Source organism: Micropterus salmoides, unplaced genomic scaffold (genome assembly GCF_014851395.1).
Source record: "Micropterus salmoides isolate LMB-PRFRI ecotype aquatic unplaced genomic scaffold, ASM1485139v1 Ms_hic_scaffold_885, whole genome shotgun sequence".
NCBI classification, from domain to species: Eukaryota; Metazoa; Chordata; class Actinopteri; order Centrarchiformes; family Centrarchidae; genus Micropterus; species Micropterus salmoides.
The window spans coordinates 1-17,937 of NW_024044665.1; the positions used below are offsets into that span (position 1 = coordinate 1).

Here is a 17,937-nt window from a genome sequence, read left to right on the forward strand (position 1 = left end):
ACAAACTAGATTGTTAGGTATAGTTGTTAATATTATAAAATTCAAATGGTTCTATAAATACATAGAAAACAGTATTATATACACACACACACACACCCACCACCACACACACACACCCACCCACCACTAGCATAATGAAAAACACAATAAAATCACCCAAAGATATAAGATTATTTTTTAATAACAATTTCAGAACTGTAACATTTCAAAGCCAAAATATTGTTTATGATTAGTGTCAAATCACTCACTGCAGTGTGACGTAGTACATATAATCACTGTATCAGAGGCAGTAAATAACTATGTTCCAGAAACCATAATGGAATTGCAAAATGGAAAATATGAGAAAAAAAAAAATAGGTATAATTAAACTTAGTATTAAGTATTAATTTGAGGCTGTCCACATTCCCAGTTTTTAAACAAAACAACTTGACAATATTTTACAGGCTGAGACAATCTCAATGTAGCCGACTCCAGTGTGAAACTAGCTGGTCTGCTTGCATCAAAACAGCAAATTACCAACTTTGTCTTTCTGATAAAGGCCAAGGTTGAAAGTGAATATACTGAAAATGATATGATAGGTTTTTTTAAAAGCAGATCCAGCTTGTTGGAATTGTTCGTATGAGACATAATTTGTGACACTTGGAAGAAATGTGCATTTTTAACTGTGTTACTTTAGCGGACAGAGACACAGAATGACAGAGTATGTTACTTTCTCCACACATGTAATAGACATCAAGATAAAGAAAGATAAAAAAAACAGAACGATGCATCAATAAAAGAAGAATTAGTGAAAAGAAAAAAAAGTGTGCATTAAAATACTGTGCATACAGGTTTGTGGTACAGAGTTTGTATAGTATAATGTACCATTATAATAAAAAGGAAAAAACAAACACTGCTTTTCATATTTTGATGACTTTACAGTGCCTTGGCTATTACTTTGGCATTTGATACATTATCTGTGATCCTTTAAGTCTTGATGTATCTAAACCATCAGGCCAACTTTGGTCACCTATAGGCAATAAGGATACAAGATGTCCTAAACCTTGTATCAAAAAAGGAATACCATTGCTCGCAAAGAACTCCTGTCAAGCATAGATTGAAGACATTTGGCAAATATCTTTTAAGTGGGAATGAATAAAGAAGGTTGTGCTGTACTCAGTTTAAAATTTATGTATAGTAGAGATAACACTGTTTTATTAAATTCAGATGCAATGCATTTGAGAGTCTGTAGAGCTGGAAATGTTTTGGACTTCTCCATAATTCAGAAGGCGCAGGTGTATGTATGTAACTTTAACTAACAGATAACTTTGAGAGGAGTCTGAGTGTGTATAGAAAGAAAGAGCACCCTCTCATTTGCCAATGACTGATGAATTGTGCAGACTCAGGCATCTGTATATGTCACCTAATTATTAAACAATCTGATGTTTTCTGTGTAGTATTTTTGCAGTGACGTAGTTATAAAGGTACAAACATTTGAATTAGCGGGAGTCTCATATGAACTATTGCATTAGTCTGTGGTTGTAAGTAGCGCCACTACGTTACTGTTTGGGCCCATTTCCCATAGAGTGTTTGACAGCTTCCTCCAACGACTTCCTGGTTACCAGTAGCCGCACCACACCCTCCTTCTTGTTTGTTAGTCTTTTACGGGCCTGGTCGTGCGTCACCACAGTCATATCCCAGCCGTTCACCTAGGAGGAAGAAAAGAATTTTGTTTGAGAAAAGCTGCAGCCATTTTCTCACATTTGAGTTAGCACCAAGTTGATAAACAGCAGGTGAGCACTGCTCCTGTCTGACTCTCTTGTGTACTCATGGTGCCATCTTGTGGATCTAGACCAAAGCTTGATTTTACTACACACCTGCATTATTTTGTCTCCAATCCGTAAATCTGCCTTCTCTGCTGGTCCTCCTGGTGTTATCCTGGTCACGTAGATGCCCTTTGGACAACAAACACATTCATTATATGAATATGATCACAGCTGTATAACCTATACGGACAATCTCAAAAGCAGCACATCCTCACATTTTAGAAGCTAGAACCAAATTCTTGCTCGATGAATGACTTAAATATTGTTACTTTTCTGTAGGGCTGTCCCTGACTAAGGATTTACATAGTCGAATCAGAATCGTCAAGTCCTGTCTATAGTCGACTGATAGTCGAACCATGTGTGTTTTTGTGCACGGCGATTGCGAACAGAAGCTAAACTGAGGCTTATCTTTGACCATTTTCCCCTCTGTCTCTCACCTGCCATTCACCGCTCTTGTGCAGAGTTTTTGCTGTGCTGCCAACAACTGCATGCATGTTGAAATGTATATTGTAATAGGCTGTATATTAAGTGATTGGAAGAAAGTAGATCTATGTAAAATCAGATGTTGAGCACCCCCATACAGCATAAATGGCGTGATCCTTGTTTCGCTGCGAAGCTTCGACTGTGAGATTGACAGTCGAATCAGGCTCCACCCACCGAACCATCGAATCTTCGACTATTTGGGGTCAGCCCTACTTTTCTGTCGATCAACTAGTTGATTTAATTGACTAATTGATTTTTCTTCCAGATATTGCAATTTTTTAAATAAAAAAAAGTTCAGTTAAAGTTCAATATTTATTGCCAGTCAATTTTGGACGGAAGCCGCGTCAAGCAGCACCGAGCAGATGAATCGGGCAGGAAGTCAGACACAAAACAGCAAAGAGACACTAGGTAGCTAATCATGATAGAAGCACCAAAAACAAGGACAGCTGGACAAATTAACAAAATCTGAACAAGTCAGCAAAATCAGACAGGCAAAACTCTATTATTCTGAAATGCTCCATGTGGATATGTAACGTTATCCTGCACATAGTGGAATGAAATGGACTCACAGGGAGCGGTTATCTGTAATTGAAGTACACAAAATGACAAATTAATAACATGTCAACAAAGTGCAGGCTAAACGCTCCCCTGCTGAAACACTACAGTGCGAGTAGACGCTGGACAAAACTGTGGCTTAGCCACTGCCTGTGTCTGTTCACCTGATGCCATTCTCCCACATTTTCCTCTAGTTTTGTTTGTTGTTGTACACGCCCTGTGCCTGCTCTTAGTGAGTAGGACTGTAACAGAAGGCGCATGGCGCTTGTGATTGGTTGGCAAGTATGTCACACAAGGATGATAACGGAATCTGTACCTGCATGACTGTTTAAAATGGGTCAGATGCGCTGTATAATGAACCTAAATTTTAAATCGCCCTCTTCATGATTAGATCATCACAATTTCGATTTGAAAATGATTCATCGCTTAGCTCTAATCGACACCCGCACAGCTCTGTGGGAAAGATTCAGTAATGATCTGACAAAAGATCCACACACTGTACTAATAGCTCCCTGCTATTTTAACTGAGCAACATTTAGATCTAACAGAGATCTTTGTCTGGCATTGTCAAATCACAATCACAAAGTAGAACAAGCAATATATAAAAACAAACACATTCATCAGGAAAGGCTGAAAGGTCAGGAAATTAAAGACAACATCTAAACCTGAAGGAAAGTTATTATTCTTCTGTAACAAGGTACCTGTGCCTGTACATTTCCATCTCTCTCAAACTCCCATTGTATATACAGTCAGCAGGTAAAACCCGGCTCTGTGTAAACCTGCAGTATTCCTTTCTATGACATCAGTTAGGTGAGTCTGGTTTGTTTCCACCTGGGGCTGCAGATGATGTGTTCAGGCCTGTTCCTCATTTATAGTGCCCCCAGCTCTAGTTCCACTGTTCTTCAACAGGACAGGAATGTGATCAGGAGCAGAAGCCAGAGCATTATACTCCATTATAAATCAATTGGTAGCTTTGTATTCCAAAAAGACCCTGAAATCCAGGGAAGACCTGAAAAGCTACATCACAGAGTCAACTTCACTGATCGCCTGTACTTTATATTGCATGTAGGACGCAGGCATTTCAGTATTAGCTCTTATCTTTGTTACAGTTTTTATTAAGTGTCTCTGTTCTATTATCTTTCTGTATTTTGAATTGTCTATGGATAACAAATTCAAATTCATTGAGAATTATATGATTTTGTTTAGGTAAAAATTTATTTGACTTATTGGGATGAACATAAGTTTAACTTTTCACCATTTGATTTTGAATAACTGAGCAACAAATTGTCAGATATCAATATCAAAGTCAATTAATAATTGTGTCCCAATCACCTTCCCCTAGCTGTACCACTTACTGCAAACACTTGCAATGCATAGAGCTGATGGGGATACACAAACGCACACATATATACTTACTTTGTCAGTTTTGTCCTCAGAGAAGGGGTTATGTTCCGGCTCCTGGTCTATCCCTCCTCCGATGCTGAAGCCCAGGATCAGGTTATCTCCCTGACGCAACTTCTGGATCTCAACCCGTTGCTGTTTGACAGAAAAACAAAAACAAAATCAGATCCATATTCATAAGGCTTTACCTGGCCCATTTAAAAACTCTGACGCACAAAACACATTCAAAATTGGTTTATAACTACTTTTACTGACAAGTTCCGGATCAAGAAAACGGTGGATACAGTCAGCGTTCTCATGTGCCAGAAATCTCAACTGCTTGTCTCTCAGTGCTGCATAACTATGTCAATATTATCTCTACATCAGTGTCGCTGAGACAAAGTTCCTGTACATTACTGTTCTTGTTTATTAAAGAGACTCCAGTTCTTATTGTATGAGAAGAACAACTAAAAACCACGAGTCTCAAACTTGCCACAGCAGTTCCTAAAATTATTCAATTGGCTCAAATTAAATGAGAGAACAAATATTATACATGTTTTTCAAGTAAGTGTATCACTCAGGATGTTGTTATGTGGTAACAGTCACTAACAATAACTGCAACGTGAGCTTCGCATGTTAATTTAACACATGTAAGCACAAAAGAAAAGACAGAAAAGACAAAAACAGTAAAATGACGGTCTACAAGTTACCATCCAGTGAGCAGTGCGCACTGATTTACCCACCGCAGACACGATTCAGAGGATGACAAATGGTGGATTTCAGAGGCTGTTCCCTAGTAATTGAAGTCCACGCTGGAACAGAGACTGTATTAGTGCAGCTCTGCCCTTGACACTGACAAGCAGCTGCAGGCTTACTAAGCAGATGGATGGATGACAGTAGTACTCCTCAACACAAAGACTGCCTGTGTGCGGTGATGAATAACCAGAGATTCACTGAGTGTTGTGGCTGATACAATGAAGTCTGAGCATGTGTAGGGCTTTGTTAACAATGAGTAAGAGTCTGTCAGCAGGACATGCATGAACTACAACGCATTTTTCTCTCCAAGGAAAAACAGGTTTATATGCCTATTTTATATGTGGACTAACAGGGAGTGATGTTTATTGGCTGATATTAGCTTATTGCAGATATGTCTGCATACATGTTTTGTTTATGTTATGCATTTATGTAAAAAAATAAAAAATAAAAAAAATAGAAAGAATATTGGCTGCTATAACTCAAATATCAAATCACCACAAATCACACAAATATCACTTCACTGAAAGTCAAGCTCTGCTGGCTGGAAGTTTTACTGACTTTTTTGTAATTATACATTGTTGACCAGGTTTTTATTAAGGAATCAAGCAACACAGTGTTGATCAATGTACTTGTACAATGTATAATGTATTATCCAAGCACTTGCCAACTATAATGGGCCGGACATTGATAGTGGATGACACACTGATAAAGACATACAGTGAGGACGTTGGCCTGCATGCTTCCTTTAACTCTTACCTGCTCCCTGCCCCTCATGTGTGACATCCTTGCAAATCTTTTGCAACTCTGGCCTGGCAAAAATCCCAGCTATACCGTCTACCACTTCTTTGGCTTTACGATAAAGCTTTATTTGCAATCGTGATAATTCCCGCAGCGCAAAAATAATATAATCAAACAGTAAGTTACTTTATATTCTGTAAATCAGCATGAAAGTCAACCAGGAAGACTGAAACACACCGATGGTGACGCCCATGTAGTTAGGTAGCTGTCAACACTTTCACATGCCTTTCAATTAACAGTAAACAACAAAATTCTAGCTATATCCTGGCGAAGTGATTTAACCAGTTATTTGGTTTAATTTACCATTAACAAGTTACTAACTGACGTTATGAGACATAGACAATGAGGCTGCTGACACGGTGTTAACGTTAACGTTACACGTCAGCTAAACAAATAAAGTAATGTTATAGTTAATACAGCTAAAGTTAGCTAACCTTAGCGAGAGCACCGTATCGAACTAATATTTGGTAGTTAATTCAGTGTTGTATTGATAAGGTTTTACGTTAAGTTAACGTTAGCTAACGTTACCGATGAATAGAAACAGCCCTAACGTTACTCCCAAACTTACCACAATAGCAGTGACCGGTTGTCCTGGGATATGATGAGACATTGTGTCGCTAAGATGTTAAGGATAAAAAAAATAAAAAGTAGAAACTTGCAATAAATGTTGTTATAAAAGTCACAGAAAAAAGGTTTCGACAGTGGGACAACTTCCTCGAGTAACAGCAGGCGGATTCCCGACTGGAAACAAACGGCTTCCCAGATGACGTCACCGCGCCTCCCAGCTTCTCGGCTCTGCGCGTTTTGTAGTACACGGTAGCCAGGGTGGGCGGTGTTTAACGGTTAACCATCTCCCCACAGGCTCTGTAAAGACATGCGTTACAAATCGAGCTCTCCAAGAGATTGTTGGTCTTCCGTGTGTCCCGGGGCATGGCTTCTTCCCTTAAAAGGAACTGGCAAATAGTGACCGCCATTGTGATCCTGCATAGTCCTCCACCCCATCTACTTGATAGAACAATCTGAGATAGGCTTACCACCACACCTGCAATGTGCCTCTTTACTTTAGGAGGCAGTCCACCATGTAAAGAAATATGAGTAGGGAGAGGGTGCGGAACTAATTTTACTCTAATAACTCGTTCTGATCAATTTTATGTACTTGTATGTGTTGGAATATTTTTATTTTATCCCACCCCAAAAAATCTCATTCACACTGTGCATGTTTTCAGCTTTCAAATTAAAGTTAAAAAGTAGTTTGATTGGAAGCCAATTACCTCCAGGAAACAGATAAAAGTTAGTACCTCCTGCCTGTGACTGTATTATCTTAAAAATGGTAAGATAATCATGGAAAGTGTTATTTGTATAATTATTTAATATTCCCTTTTCTGTTTCCTGGCAGCAATTGGACGCCAATTACGCCATTTGTACTTAGAAAGTACGTACAAAGTAAGTAAAAATGTCAGAGCCAATACTGGACACTGCAGTCACCACAGTGGTGAAAAGTAACTAAAAAAATTTACTATATTTAAATGCAATTTGAACGGCTTGTAGCCTACTTTACTTTAATAATTTTGGGCTACTTTATATACTGTATACTGCACTACATTTCAGAGGCAAATATTGAAGTTTTAGCTCCACCTCAAATTTTGTGAGGTTATGTGGTATAACATAAATGATCTGAACACCACCACCATATTCTTTGAGCATCTGATGTGGTTTCCTTCCACTAGATGGTAGTCTATAATAAGACCAATGTTTTATATTCCTGGGGTTGGGAGAGCTCTGAACTGATTTCACTACCATACACCATATAAACCAAACCACTGACATGATCAGAAGTTAAACTATTTGGCATTTATGTTGATGTTTTTTTATGGTCAAACATTTTAAAAATAACTGAAGAATCACTCAGTAATTGATCAAATGATTGAAAACCAAAACCAAAAGCATAATAATGAATTTTAAAAAGTTCCTGGTCAAATTAAAAGCCAGGTCACACAGCATGTATCTCATCACTGAGCGGGCGGAACATCACAGGAGCCATAACATTCAAAGATTAGGCAGAAAAGCAAGGAAGGAAGAAGAGGAGAGGGAAAAAGAGGAATTGCATTGAGGCAGAGCAGAAACAGAAATGATGTACATTTCCAGTATGGGTGAATAAAATGGTATCTCCCTGATTTGTCATAAGGGACTGCAGACAGAAAGTAGAGTAATATTAAATATGTGCCATGAAACAAGGGACTGCAGAGCAGCATAACAGCCTTGAAAACCAATACAGATTGAACATTGTTCAAATTTATTTGAAATTTGGGATTTATTAATGCAGTCATGTAGCATAATTCAGTGCCTAATACAGATATATATTATCTAGTCAAAGAAACAAATGTGAAATATTATTTAGATCACATGGTCTAGATGCTTCGTAATCCTCAGCTCTAGCTGTTAGGAGTACAAAACAAAGGTCTGACCAAACATTTGCCTTCCGTGTCCACAAGCTGTGTAATGGCGAATTTCACCCACCTGTATGTTTCTACCAGTGGAACAAGTTTAACCACTACCTGCATTTTCTTCCAGCTACCCTTATCAAATTGCTGATCACAGATCCGCATATGATGCCGTTCAGTATGTGTCCTGGATTCAAAGCAGCTGACATTAGCCATGTCATTTCTGATTTACATACGCTGCATGAAACTTCCTCCTGCTGCCCTTTCACATTTTATCACATTGACCGAAGAGGCTTATAAAAACTTTTACCTGAATTTAAAAGCATAGCCAAGGAAGGAGGAGGCTAGTAATTAGCTATATAGATTACTTCTTCTTGTGAAACAATGTTTATCTATTAAATAAACTAACAAATTAAAAAAAGAAGCATTCACACATCACTGGCACTAATTACAGCCACATGAAGACAGCAGCTGAATCTTCTCTTTTCTTTGTATGTAGGAGGTACAACTGCTTTAACAAACAATGGAGTCCTCAGTATCATTCAAGCATCTGCAGCAATGATTCAGTTATGTAAAGAAAAAGGAGAGGTAGTTTGCACACTGTGTACTGTAAGCTCAAACAATTTTTAAGTAATAGTTAAACATTTCAGGAAATACTCTTATTTGATTTGAATAGTAAATATGAAGCTACCGCCAGCAGCCTGTTAGCCTAACTTAGCACAAAGACTGGTCACAGGGGGTGGCAACTAGCCCGGCTCTGTCCATAGCAAAATCTCAACAGCAAATCAATTCATCTTTGCATTTCTTTCTAACGGAGCAGTGGTGTATCAGTAGCCTGGGGCAAAAGGTGAAGGTTGGAGATATTCCGGTGGTAACTCTCCATCAGTCAGTCTCACATCAGTCCAAGTGTGGGAAAATGGTGGACCACTGAAACTACACTCCCCTGGGAGCTCTTGGTACTCATTCTCAGTGCTTCCACCCCTGTCAGTCGGCTCCACATTAATCTCTGTGTACAAATCCTCCGACATGCTTCTCTTTTTTTGGAATTTCTTCTTGAGGTTCTTTAGGTTGGTTACGACTGACGGCTTTGCTTCGTGGTTCTTTGCAGACTGGATGCTGGCACCAAATGGGTGTTCAGTGGCTGTGGGTGTGGAGGGACTCTTAGGCCCAGACACCATTCTGATACAGGCCTGGTTCTGCCTTAGCGGAGTAACAGAGCTCCGGGCAGGGACTTCAGGAGGCTGGTTGGATGAAGGGCTGTCGGCTGTATATCTGTTTCTGGCCATTGGCACTGGCTGGAGATCATGAATATGAATTATGTATATGAAGCATAGAAATGTGTTATCAAATGTTAAATCTGCTGAAAACTTGGTTTGAAATCTTAGTATCTATCTAAAACATTAACTAGGGGTGTGACGAGACACTTATGCTGTGTTCCAGGCAACTCAGAAGTTTCCGACCTCCAACTAGAAAAAGTACCATGGAATGCCACCTTAAGTCGGATTTGTGACAAACGTAAGTACCCCGACTTCACAAGTAGCAGCTGAATGACGTCACCAACCAATGGCAGCTCCCATGGAAGCACACATTGTAAATGGTAAAAATTATGTAGCATAAAAGGCTAAATAAAGCATATTTGCATGTATTTAAATTAAAACAACAGCTACATACAATCATATAGTAAAACCTGTTTTGCATTTAAAATGATGTAGAAATATGTTATTGTAGGTAGCTGGTTACAATATAGAATCTCAAAGTCATCTTCTCTGCACAGAAGTTATTGTTAAAAATGCCAAAACATTGGAAAACATTAGGAAGTATAACCTACAACATTGACTGACTCTTGAGGATTACTGATGTAGCTAGACAGGTACACAGTTAACTAGTAATGTGGCTATTTATGTGAGTTGTTTGCATTTAAACGGCCATCATTTTAATTAACATCAAAAGCACTGCTGAGGGTGCAAATGTGTGTGTACACTTTGTCACGGTCAGCCATGTTTTTCATTCACTTTCGGCGTGAAAGTCGGATATTTCAACTTGGAAATGTCCCAGTTCCAAGCAGTCTGGAACGCGGCATTAACCCACGTAAGCCAGTTTAATAGCTTAATAGCTCCACGTGTTTCAGCAGCTTTTCTGCACATGTTCAAAACTTTCTGCACATTTAAAATCTCTCCCACATATCATGTGTTCTCTGACATGTCCACCAAAAAGGCAGAATATTATACGAGACTAATGTCATTATTTGATGAGAAGTCTACCTGCCCAATACTATGCTGTGCATTACGTTATTGATACGTTGATAGTAACGTCATCCCCTTCAGACTGTTTGACCGACGCTGTTTGGGACTGCATGTTGTGTGTAAAACCTAAAGTGACTGAAACACTTTTGATCAGGCAGTAATCTCACCACGAATCCACACACGTTAACTTAAGCAGCTATGATAATGTGCAGCTCACAGTTCCAAACTATGGAGCCCTAAACGGCCATCACTCATTTTTTTAACTCTAATTATCTTGTGATCTCGAGATAATGAACCATAGCTGAATACAGGGGTCGGCCGGTGCCTTTCTTTATGATAATTTCGTGGTAATTTGCTGAGTCAGTAATTACTCAGTTGGTAGAACCCAGACCTTGCATCCCAAGGATTGCAGGTTTGACACCTGCTCTTAACAAAGTTTTTATTCTTCTTTGTGTTTTTAATCATTCCCTTCAACAAAGTTGTTATGAAGAGATTCAGGGGAATCCAGTCACGCATTTCCCGACAGCTATTTCAAAGGTTCTGAAATAGCTGTCAGGAAATGTGTAGTTAAATGGATTTCCCTGAATGAGAAGTGGATGACTTTCCTCTGCCTAGGAATGATGGGGAAATGAAAAGTCCATGGGTGGATGAATGAGGACCAATCGCGGGGATGCGCACACTCTAGCACGTGCTTAGTTGTGAGCATATTAATCAGTCATCTTCATAACAACTTTGTTGGAGATGAATATGAAAAAAGCTTCTTTTTTTTTTTAAGGAGTCTCCTATGATGATCAAACTCACAATCTTATGACTGCCACTCTCATGACTTACCAACTAAGCTAATCAGTGGCAATTAATGTACCTTGAAATTACCATTAACAAACGTTCTTGCCAACCCATGTTTTAACAGTGTAAACTACTGTTTAGTTATCTCGAGATCACGAGATAATTATCAAGTTATCACGGGAAAACGGGAGTAAAATAAACATATGAATCGATGGCCGCTTAGGGTTTCCGTACCAAACAGAGCAGGCTGGCTTCAGTTTTTAGATGTATACGTTGCAAAACTCTATCAGCTACGTTACCATGCGTCACAGCTGTCTGGACTCACAGTGCCAGTGGGTTACGCTGGTGTCAATCAGCTGGGCGGAGTTTAATGTTTGGGTTTGACTGTGTGTGAAAAGTCATTTGCGTGAGTCTCGCGAGACATCTTTTTACCTGACGAAAAGTGTCACAATTTAATCTCACAAGATCTCGTCACACCCCTAACATTAACTAATCATGACTAAATAAGCAACTCAGTATTTTGGGAACAGTCAAAATCCAGCTAATCTGCTTCATCAGGACTGTGTAGGTATTGATTTATTGATCAGATGTGACTGAAAATGTAAGGAAACTGACCCCTCAAATTTTGATTTAAAGATACCTAACTTCTGATTTGTGCATAAAAGTCATCAAAATGCTATAACAGAAACACAGAAATCTGAAATGTGCAACAACCAAACAACCAAAACGGTTTGAAGTTTTGGAGAAAATGGTGTGATCATATTGGATCCAATCACCAGCTTCTTGTTAGACAGGAAGCTAGTTCCAGTAAAAGCCTTTGAAATGTCTTGAGAAATGTCTATCAGACAATATTTGCATACATGTTATCTTAAAAATTAGTAAATTAAAACATGACATCAGTTAACAGTTTTAGTACCAGACAATATCTATAAGTACTGAGCTCACCATTACCGTGGCTGGAAGATAGGAGGTGACGGGTGGCAATTCTTCTTCCAAACTTGGGTATAGTCTGTTTGGAGACAGGACTGCAGAGTTCCTCAGAGTATCTGGTCGATAAGGAAGGGCAGGTGGGGTGTCTTGTGATACTTGGGGACTTACACAGGGATGCAGAGATTTGTTTTGTAGAAAACCTGTGTTAGTGTTCGGGTGTATTTGGGGAAACAGTAGTTCTGCGTAGTCAGTCTTGTCATTCGAGGTCTTACGTGAGAGAGAAAAACAGAACAATTTGTGACTGTTCTCTTTTTGCATGGTGCAAAGGTGGCAAGCAAATAAGCAAATATTGTGGTTGCAGATAATAACAGTGACTCTGTTTAAACTCTAAATGCACTGTAAATGCCTAGAATGTAGTCCTGATGGTTTATAATAATTTAAAATCCATTATGAATGGCATCTGTATGCAGGTAGGGAAATTAAAACGCTTCCTCACCTGTCCACAAGCGACAGTCAGCACCTCAGTGTAAGGCATGATGGGAGTCCTACGATGAAAGTCTACCAGGTCCTGCAGAAACCGGTGGCGCCTGTTCTCCCCTACTATGATGTAATGTCCATCCTCCAATGCATCAATCATGAAATGTCTGCAGCGGTCCCCAGCACTGGGAGTCAAAGAGACAGAAAGGGGACTCAACAGGGCAGGACTTTTTGGACTTTTGGACTGAGTGTGTCAGTGGAAACTGTAAAATGAAGCCCCTTTAATGCTTCAAACACTCACCGGTACGAGAGACTGTAGCCAACCCTGCTCTCACTGACTCTGATGAGGAAATAACCGGGAGGCTTGGGCATGAGCATTTCCTCTGCTGTCCTGAACAAATAATTAACATGCTGAAACCACCACAGACAAAAAAAACTCTTTCACACACGCACTTTATTAGTTGTGAATGTATGCACTGGGTGTGTAAGAGGCATAAATCTAATATAAGTAGAAATCTGGTTAAGTATTACAAGGTTAAAGTCCACCATTCAAGACACTACTGCACTGACAAATCTGTAACGAACGTGTATCGTAAGAAAACGTGTATAATGTTTTGTCCTCGTACTTGATGGAGTAAACCTGTAGTTAAAAGATGCAGTGGTCTAGTTTTGCTTGTTGCCTAAAAGATGAAGGAAAAGTAGGATGTCTCTGTTGTCACACTAAATGCTTCTAACTCCGGTTAAGTTGTTGGGGTTTTGATGTTTTACCATCACTTAAAAGAGCACATGCTTATTTGGGGGGTTGAGAAACATTTTGACCCTTGATGTGTTTACGTGGTTGTCAATACCTTCCTGAAAAGTTATTATTACTTCCTGAAACTTTGATATTTTTCCCTGTTTAGATTTTAGGCTTTACTTGTACTTATTACTCTTGTGCTGTGGCTGTATTTATGTCATACTTTTTGTTATTGTGAAAGTCTGCTCCAGAAAGGAGCTATTTGAATAAAGTTTCAGTTTTACATATTTACATTTCTCTTTTTAACATGATATGGATATATCCAGGAAAAACATTAACATAAATGACTAAACTAGAGTCCTTTTATACTTGAGAAATTCACTAAAACAATCACTGCATGCTGGAGCACTGATATCTTTATTGTGTACTATTTTTAAAACATCCCAGTCCACCACCTATTGACAGTAATGAATTATTTTGTAAACTTACTTCCTGGAAATGATCCCATGAAACCATTCTGGGACTATACCGTTCTTGATCACAGACCGTCGCTGGGACTCTGTAAACCAGGCGACAGCATTGCCCTGTTCTTGTAACGACTGATTCCACCTCATCATCCTTAGAAACGTCTCATTTGATCCTCCTTCACAGAGCGCAGAGACCTGCAAATGCGTCAGTTACGCTTATTGAGTCCAGACATAAAATACTTGTACACAGTGTACATATAGAAACAGTACGAACCAAAAGTCAGTAAAGAGATTCTGGCATTTAGGCTGGTGTGCCCTGGATAACTCGCAGATTGTACATTCAAATGCAACTGATTTAAAATCTCAGAAAAATACTGCTTCTTTCTCTCTTTTCCACGTTCATTGTTCCTACACAGCGTGTTAGGTGAAGTCTGTGGTGTGATATATTTTGAACATTGTTCCTCAGTTGAATTTTAAATAAATGTCACATAAACCCCATAATACATTTCTTTGTGTTTCTAATTATTAAAAAAAAAAACACTTGAGAAAGAAGAAATGTAGCCTAGACAGGATGTTGTACTACAACTATCTGCATCAGTTCAGAAGCCAGACCTGCTTTAATGGTTGGTTTGTTAAATGAATCTTAAATTTGTAGTTTGAACACTCAAATACTTAAAAGGTAGTTAAGTAAGTAGTAAATAAAGCTCAGTCATACAGCTACAAAGTTTTCTAAATTCCACATGTTTTCATGGCACAGGATTACTCACCTTTTCTGGCAGTTCCGTGATAAAATGACACAGCAGCTCTCACTCACCTGACAACACCTGAGAAGGGGCGGGGACAAGCACTGACATTGCTCAAGTTTCAGTTCACAGTACAGAGGCTGGAGGCCACATAAGAGATCAGTTAGCTTTATCAGTGTTTACCTGCTGTCCAGCTTTACTCCAGTGCCAGGTCTGTTTTATAATGTAAAGTATGCACATATAAAGAGGGATGATTCAGGCTATCTCAACCTTTGTGCTGCCTGAGTTTTTTTTTCAGTGTAATAAAATGCAAAGCAGCACCACCACAATTTGTTTACGTAGTAAATGGACTTTGCCTCTCATTAATTAATTCATTCAGACATACTCACACAGCGGTGGTGGCGGAGTTGTCATGCAAGGCACTGGTCTGTCCATTGGGAGCAACTTGAAGTTAAGTATGTAGATGGGAAAGGGCCAGGGATTGAATCACTACCCCTGCAATCAGTTATCAACTGTGAAAATGTATTTCTGTTTTCATATATCGTGTTTCGTATATGTGTGTAGCTACCACAAAAGAAATATGTGTGGATGTTTAAAGAAAATACATTTACATTTACTCATTTCGCTTTTATCCAGTGACTTGCATTTTAGGAACAACATACAAGCATCAGTAAAGCATAAAAAATCATCAGTAAAGTAGGAGATCTACTAGTGACAATAGATACCAGTAAGAGAATCAATAAATGCTAGTAAAAGCTATTTGTGTGTGCGGCATCAATGGGGTAAATACCTAGGGAAAGAATAAGAGTTAACGAGTAGTGCAATAGTAAAATATAATTTTATATGATGTAAATGCTGGATAAAAATGTGTGCGTGTGCAAAAGTTCCTCTGACTTCCATCTGCTGTACTAGTCTGAGAGGAATCTCTCACAGGAAGGAACTATTTTGACAATTCAATTCATGTTATTGTTGGTGACGTGCTGATTCACTGAAAATGCATGGACAGCCACTTCAGGGAACCACTCAGGGCTTTTTTCCTTCCTGATTGTCTAAATGAAAAATACCTAAATAAAGGTTAAAGTTTTACTGCCTTGATGGCATGTAAAGCGGAAGTGATGAGTTACAGTGCAAATAGACCCTTCTCCATTTACACACGAACAACCCACATACACACACAAAATGTAGGTGAGTCCTGCTTAGCAGCTTTGCTCATATTCCTTCCCCTTAACTAAACAGTTCCTTTTTCTCTGCCTCCAAGCAAAAGTTCTGTTCTCATATATAAATATCTTACCCACAGATTACTGGGCAACACTTTTCTGCATCACGCCATAAATTGCTGGTGAGAGCTTAAACCTGAGAAACCCCATCCTTTGGAGCTCTGGGCCATAGTGACAGCACTGCTCTAGAAGGCAGCTACAATATATTTCCTGGAAACTAAGCATATTGACAGTGTTAAAGTAAGACGCTCAGACTATGAACACACCGTTACTCCAGCTAAAAGGTTGAAGAGGGAGCCATCTCAACATGCCCACTGCTCCACTTGTCTCAAGTTTGGAGACGTGGCCACCTGTAGCATAACTGGCAATGCTCGATCATATTTACACTAGGGATGGGTGGATAGATACTTTGATACTCACTCATTTGGTATTGATTCCTTTAAAAGAATATTGATAATAAAATGATATGAATACAAATCATGGGTGGCTGCATAATGTCCAGATGTACTTTTGTATAATGTTTGTCTCAATAAACAGCCCTGACACATTTAGCTGCCCCATGTCACATGACCGTGGAAAAATAAGTGACATGAGAACGGAGCATTTTATTTCACACTGTCAACAAATATAATAGCAAAAGAAATAGTTCAAATCACATACAGTAATTCACAAAAGTGAGTACACCCCTCACATTTTTGTAAATATTTGATTATCTTTTCATGTGACCACACTGAAGAAATTACGCTTTACTACATTGTAAAGTAATGAGTGTACACCTTGTATAACAGTGTAAATTTTCTGTCCCCTCAAAATAACACATCACACAGCCATTAATGTCCAAACCGCTAAGTGAAAATCCTGTGGTGTGACGAGACCAAGATAAACTTATTTGGTTCAGTTAGTGTCAAGCATGTTTGGCGGCAACCAGGTGAGGAGTACAAAGACAAGCGGATAGTGCATGGTGGTGGGAGTGTCATGGTCTGGGGCTGCATGAGTGCTGCTGGCACTGGGGAGCTACAGTTCATTGAGGGAACCATGAATGCCAACATGTACTGTGACTTACCCCTCCCTTCGAAGACTGGGCCGCAGGGCACTATTCCAACATGAATGACATGAACATGACATGACCCCAAACACACCTCCAAGACAACCACTGCCTTGCTAAAGAAGCTGAGGGTAAAGGTGATGGACTGGCCAAGCATGTCTCCAGACCTAAACCCTAATGAGCATCTGTGGGGCATACTCAAACGGAAGGTGAAGGAGTGCAAGGTCCCTAACAGCTCCGTGATGTCGTCATGGAGGAGGACTCCAGTGATAACCTGTGATGCTCTGGTGAACTCCATGCCCAAGAGGGTTAAGGCAGTGTTAGAAAATGGGGGAGGGGCAGCAAATTTACACTGTTATACAAGCTGTACACTCACTATTTTACATTGTAGCAGTGTCATTTCTTCAGTGTGGTCACATGAAAAGATATTCAAATATTTACAAAAATGCGAGGGGTGTACTCACTTTTTGTGAGATACTGTACATATAGATGAAGCATTGAAAAAAGAAAATGAACAGAAGTGTCAAGCACTTGGTGTAAAAATACAACATGATGCACTATTTGTGACATATGCCACATATAGTGTAAGTTGCTCTGGAAAAATCATGAATCACGGCTTGTTTAAGAGAATGAAAAAATCTTTAAGAAAGTACAAATGTACGTTTTAATGTTATTGGTATTTTCATTAATTAATTTTAGTAATTGTAACGGGTAATTGTAATTGTAATTGTACCGGGTCTCCAAACAGTCATATAACTAATGTTACTCACTGAGGGCCTCTGGTTTATCGGGTGCTGGGTCAGTGGGAGGTAAATGTGTGTGATGCTTTAAGATGTGGCCAAGGGGGGTAATATCTTTTATTGTTATACATGTACATGGCTATACCAGGGCATGATTGTCTTTACGATAGAATTAGATTGAGTGTTCTCCAGAGACAGCATGAAAGACAACATGTTCCAGTGATAATATAGTGCTGACCCTGAGATTAGGATAAAAGCTGCATGTGCTGAGACACTGCAGCTCACTCGGATGATACTCATTGAAAATTCACAGAAAGATTGTTTGCCTAAGCTGT

The 17,937-nt window shown here is 39.2% G+C and overlaps 2 protein-coding genes across 3 annotated transcripts; both read right to left on the minus strand.

Moving 5' to 3' along the window:
- Positions 1-172: 172 nt before the first annotated feature.
- Positions 173-6,535, minus strand: LOC119894728 (tax1-binding protein 3-like). Its single transcript, XM_038707384.1, has 4 exons — positions 6,346-6,535; positions 4,260-4,379; positions 1,857-1,934; positions 173-1,688 (listed from the first exon to the last, which is right to left on the minus strand). Exons 1-4 carry the CDS (start codon positions 6,385-6,387, stop codon positions 1,539-1,541), a joined length of 390 nt encoding a protein of 129 aa, XP_038563312.1. The 5' UTR covers positions 6,388-6,535; the 3' UTR covers positions 173-1,538.
- A 1,514-nt stretch (positions 6,536-8,049) lies between these two features.
- On the minus strand, positions 8,050-14,681 carry LOC119894729 (hematopoietic SH2 domain-containing protein homolog). Of its 2 annotated transcripts, none has more exons than XM_038707386.1 (6): positions 14,625-14,681; positions 13,880-14,052; positions 12,956-13,045; positions 12,674-12,839; positions 12,199-12,444; positions 8,050-9,513 (listed from the first exon to the last, which is right to left on the minus strand). In XM_038707386.1, the coding sequence occupies exons 2-6, from the start codon at positions 14,005-14,007 to the stop codon at positions 9,046-9,048; spliced, it is 1,098 nt and encodes a 365-aa protein (XP_038563314.1). In that variant the 5' UTR covers positions 14,008-14,052; positions 14,625-14,681; the 3' UTR covers positions 8,050-9,045. The 2 variants fall into 2 exon arrangements, with proteins under 2 accessions (XP_038563314.1, XP_038563313.1); XM_038707385.1 differs by having other exon boundaries at positions 12,193-12,444.
- Positions 14,682-17,937: the final 3,256 nt, after the last annotated feature.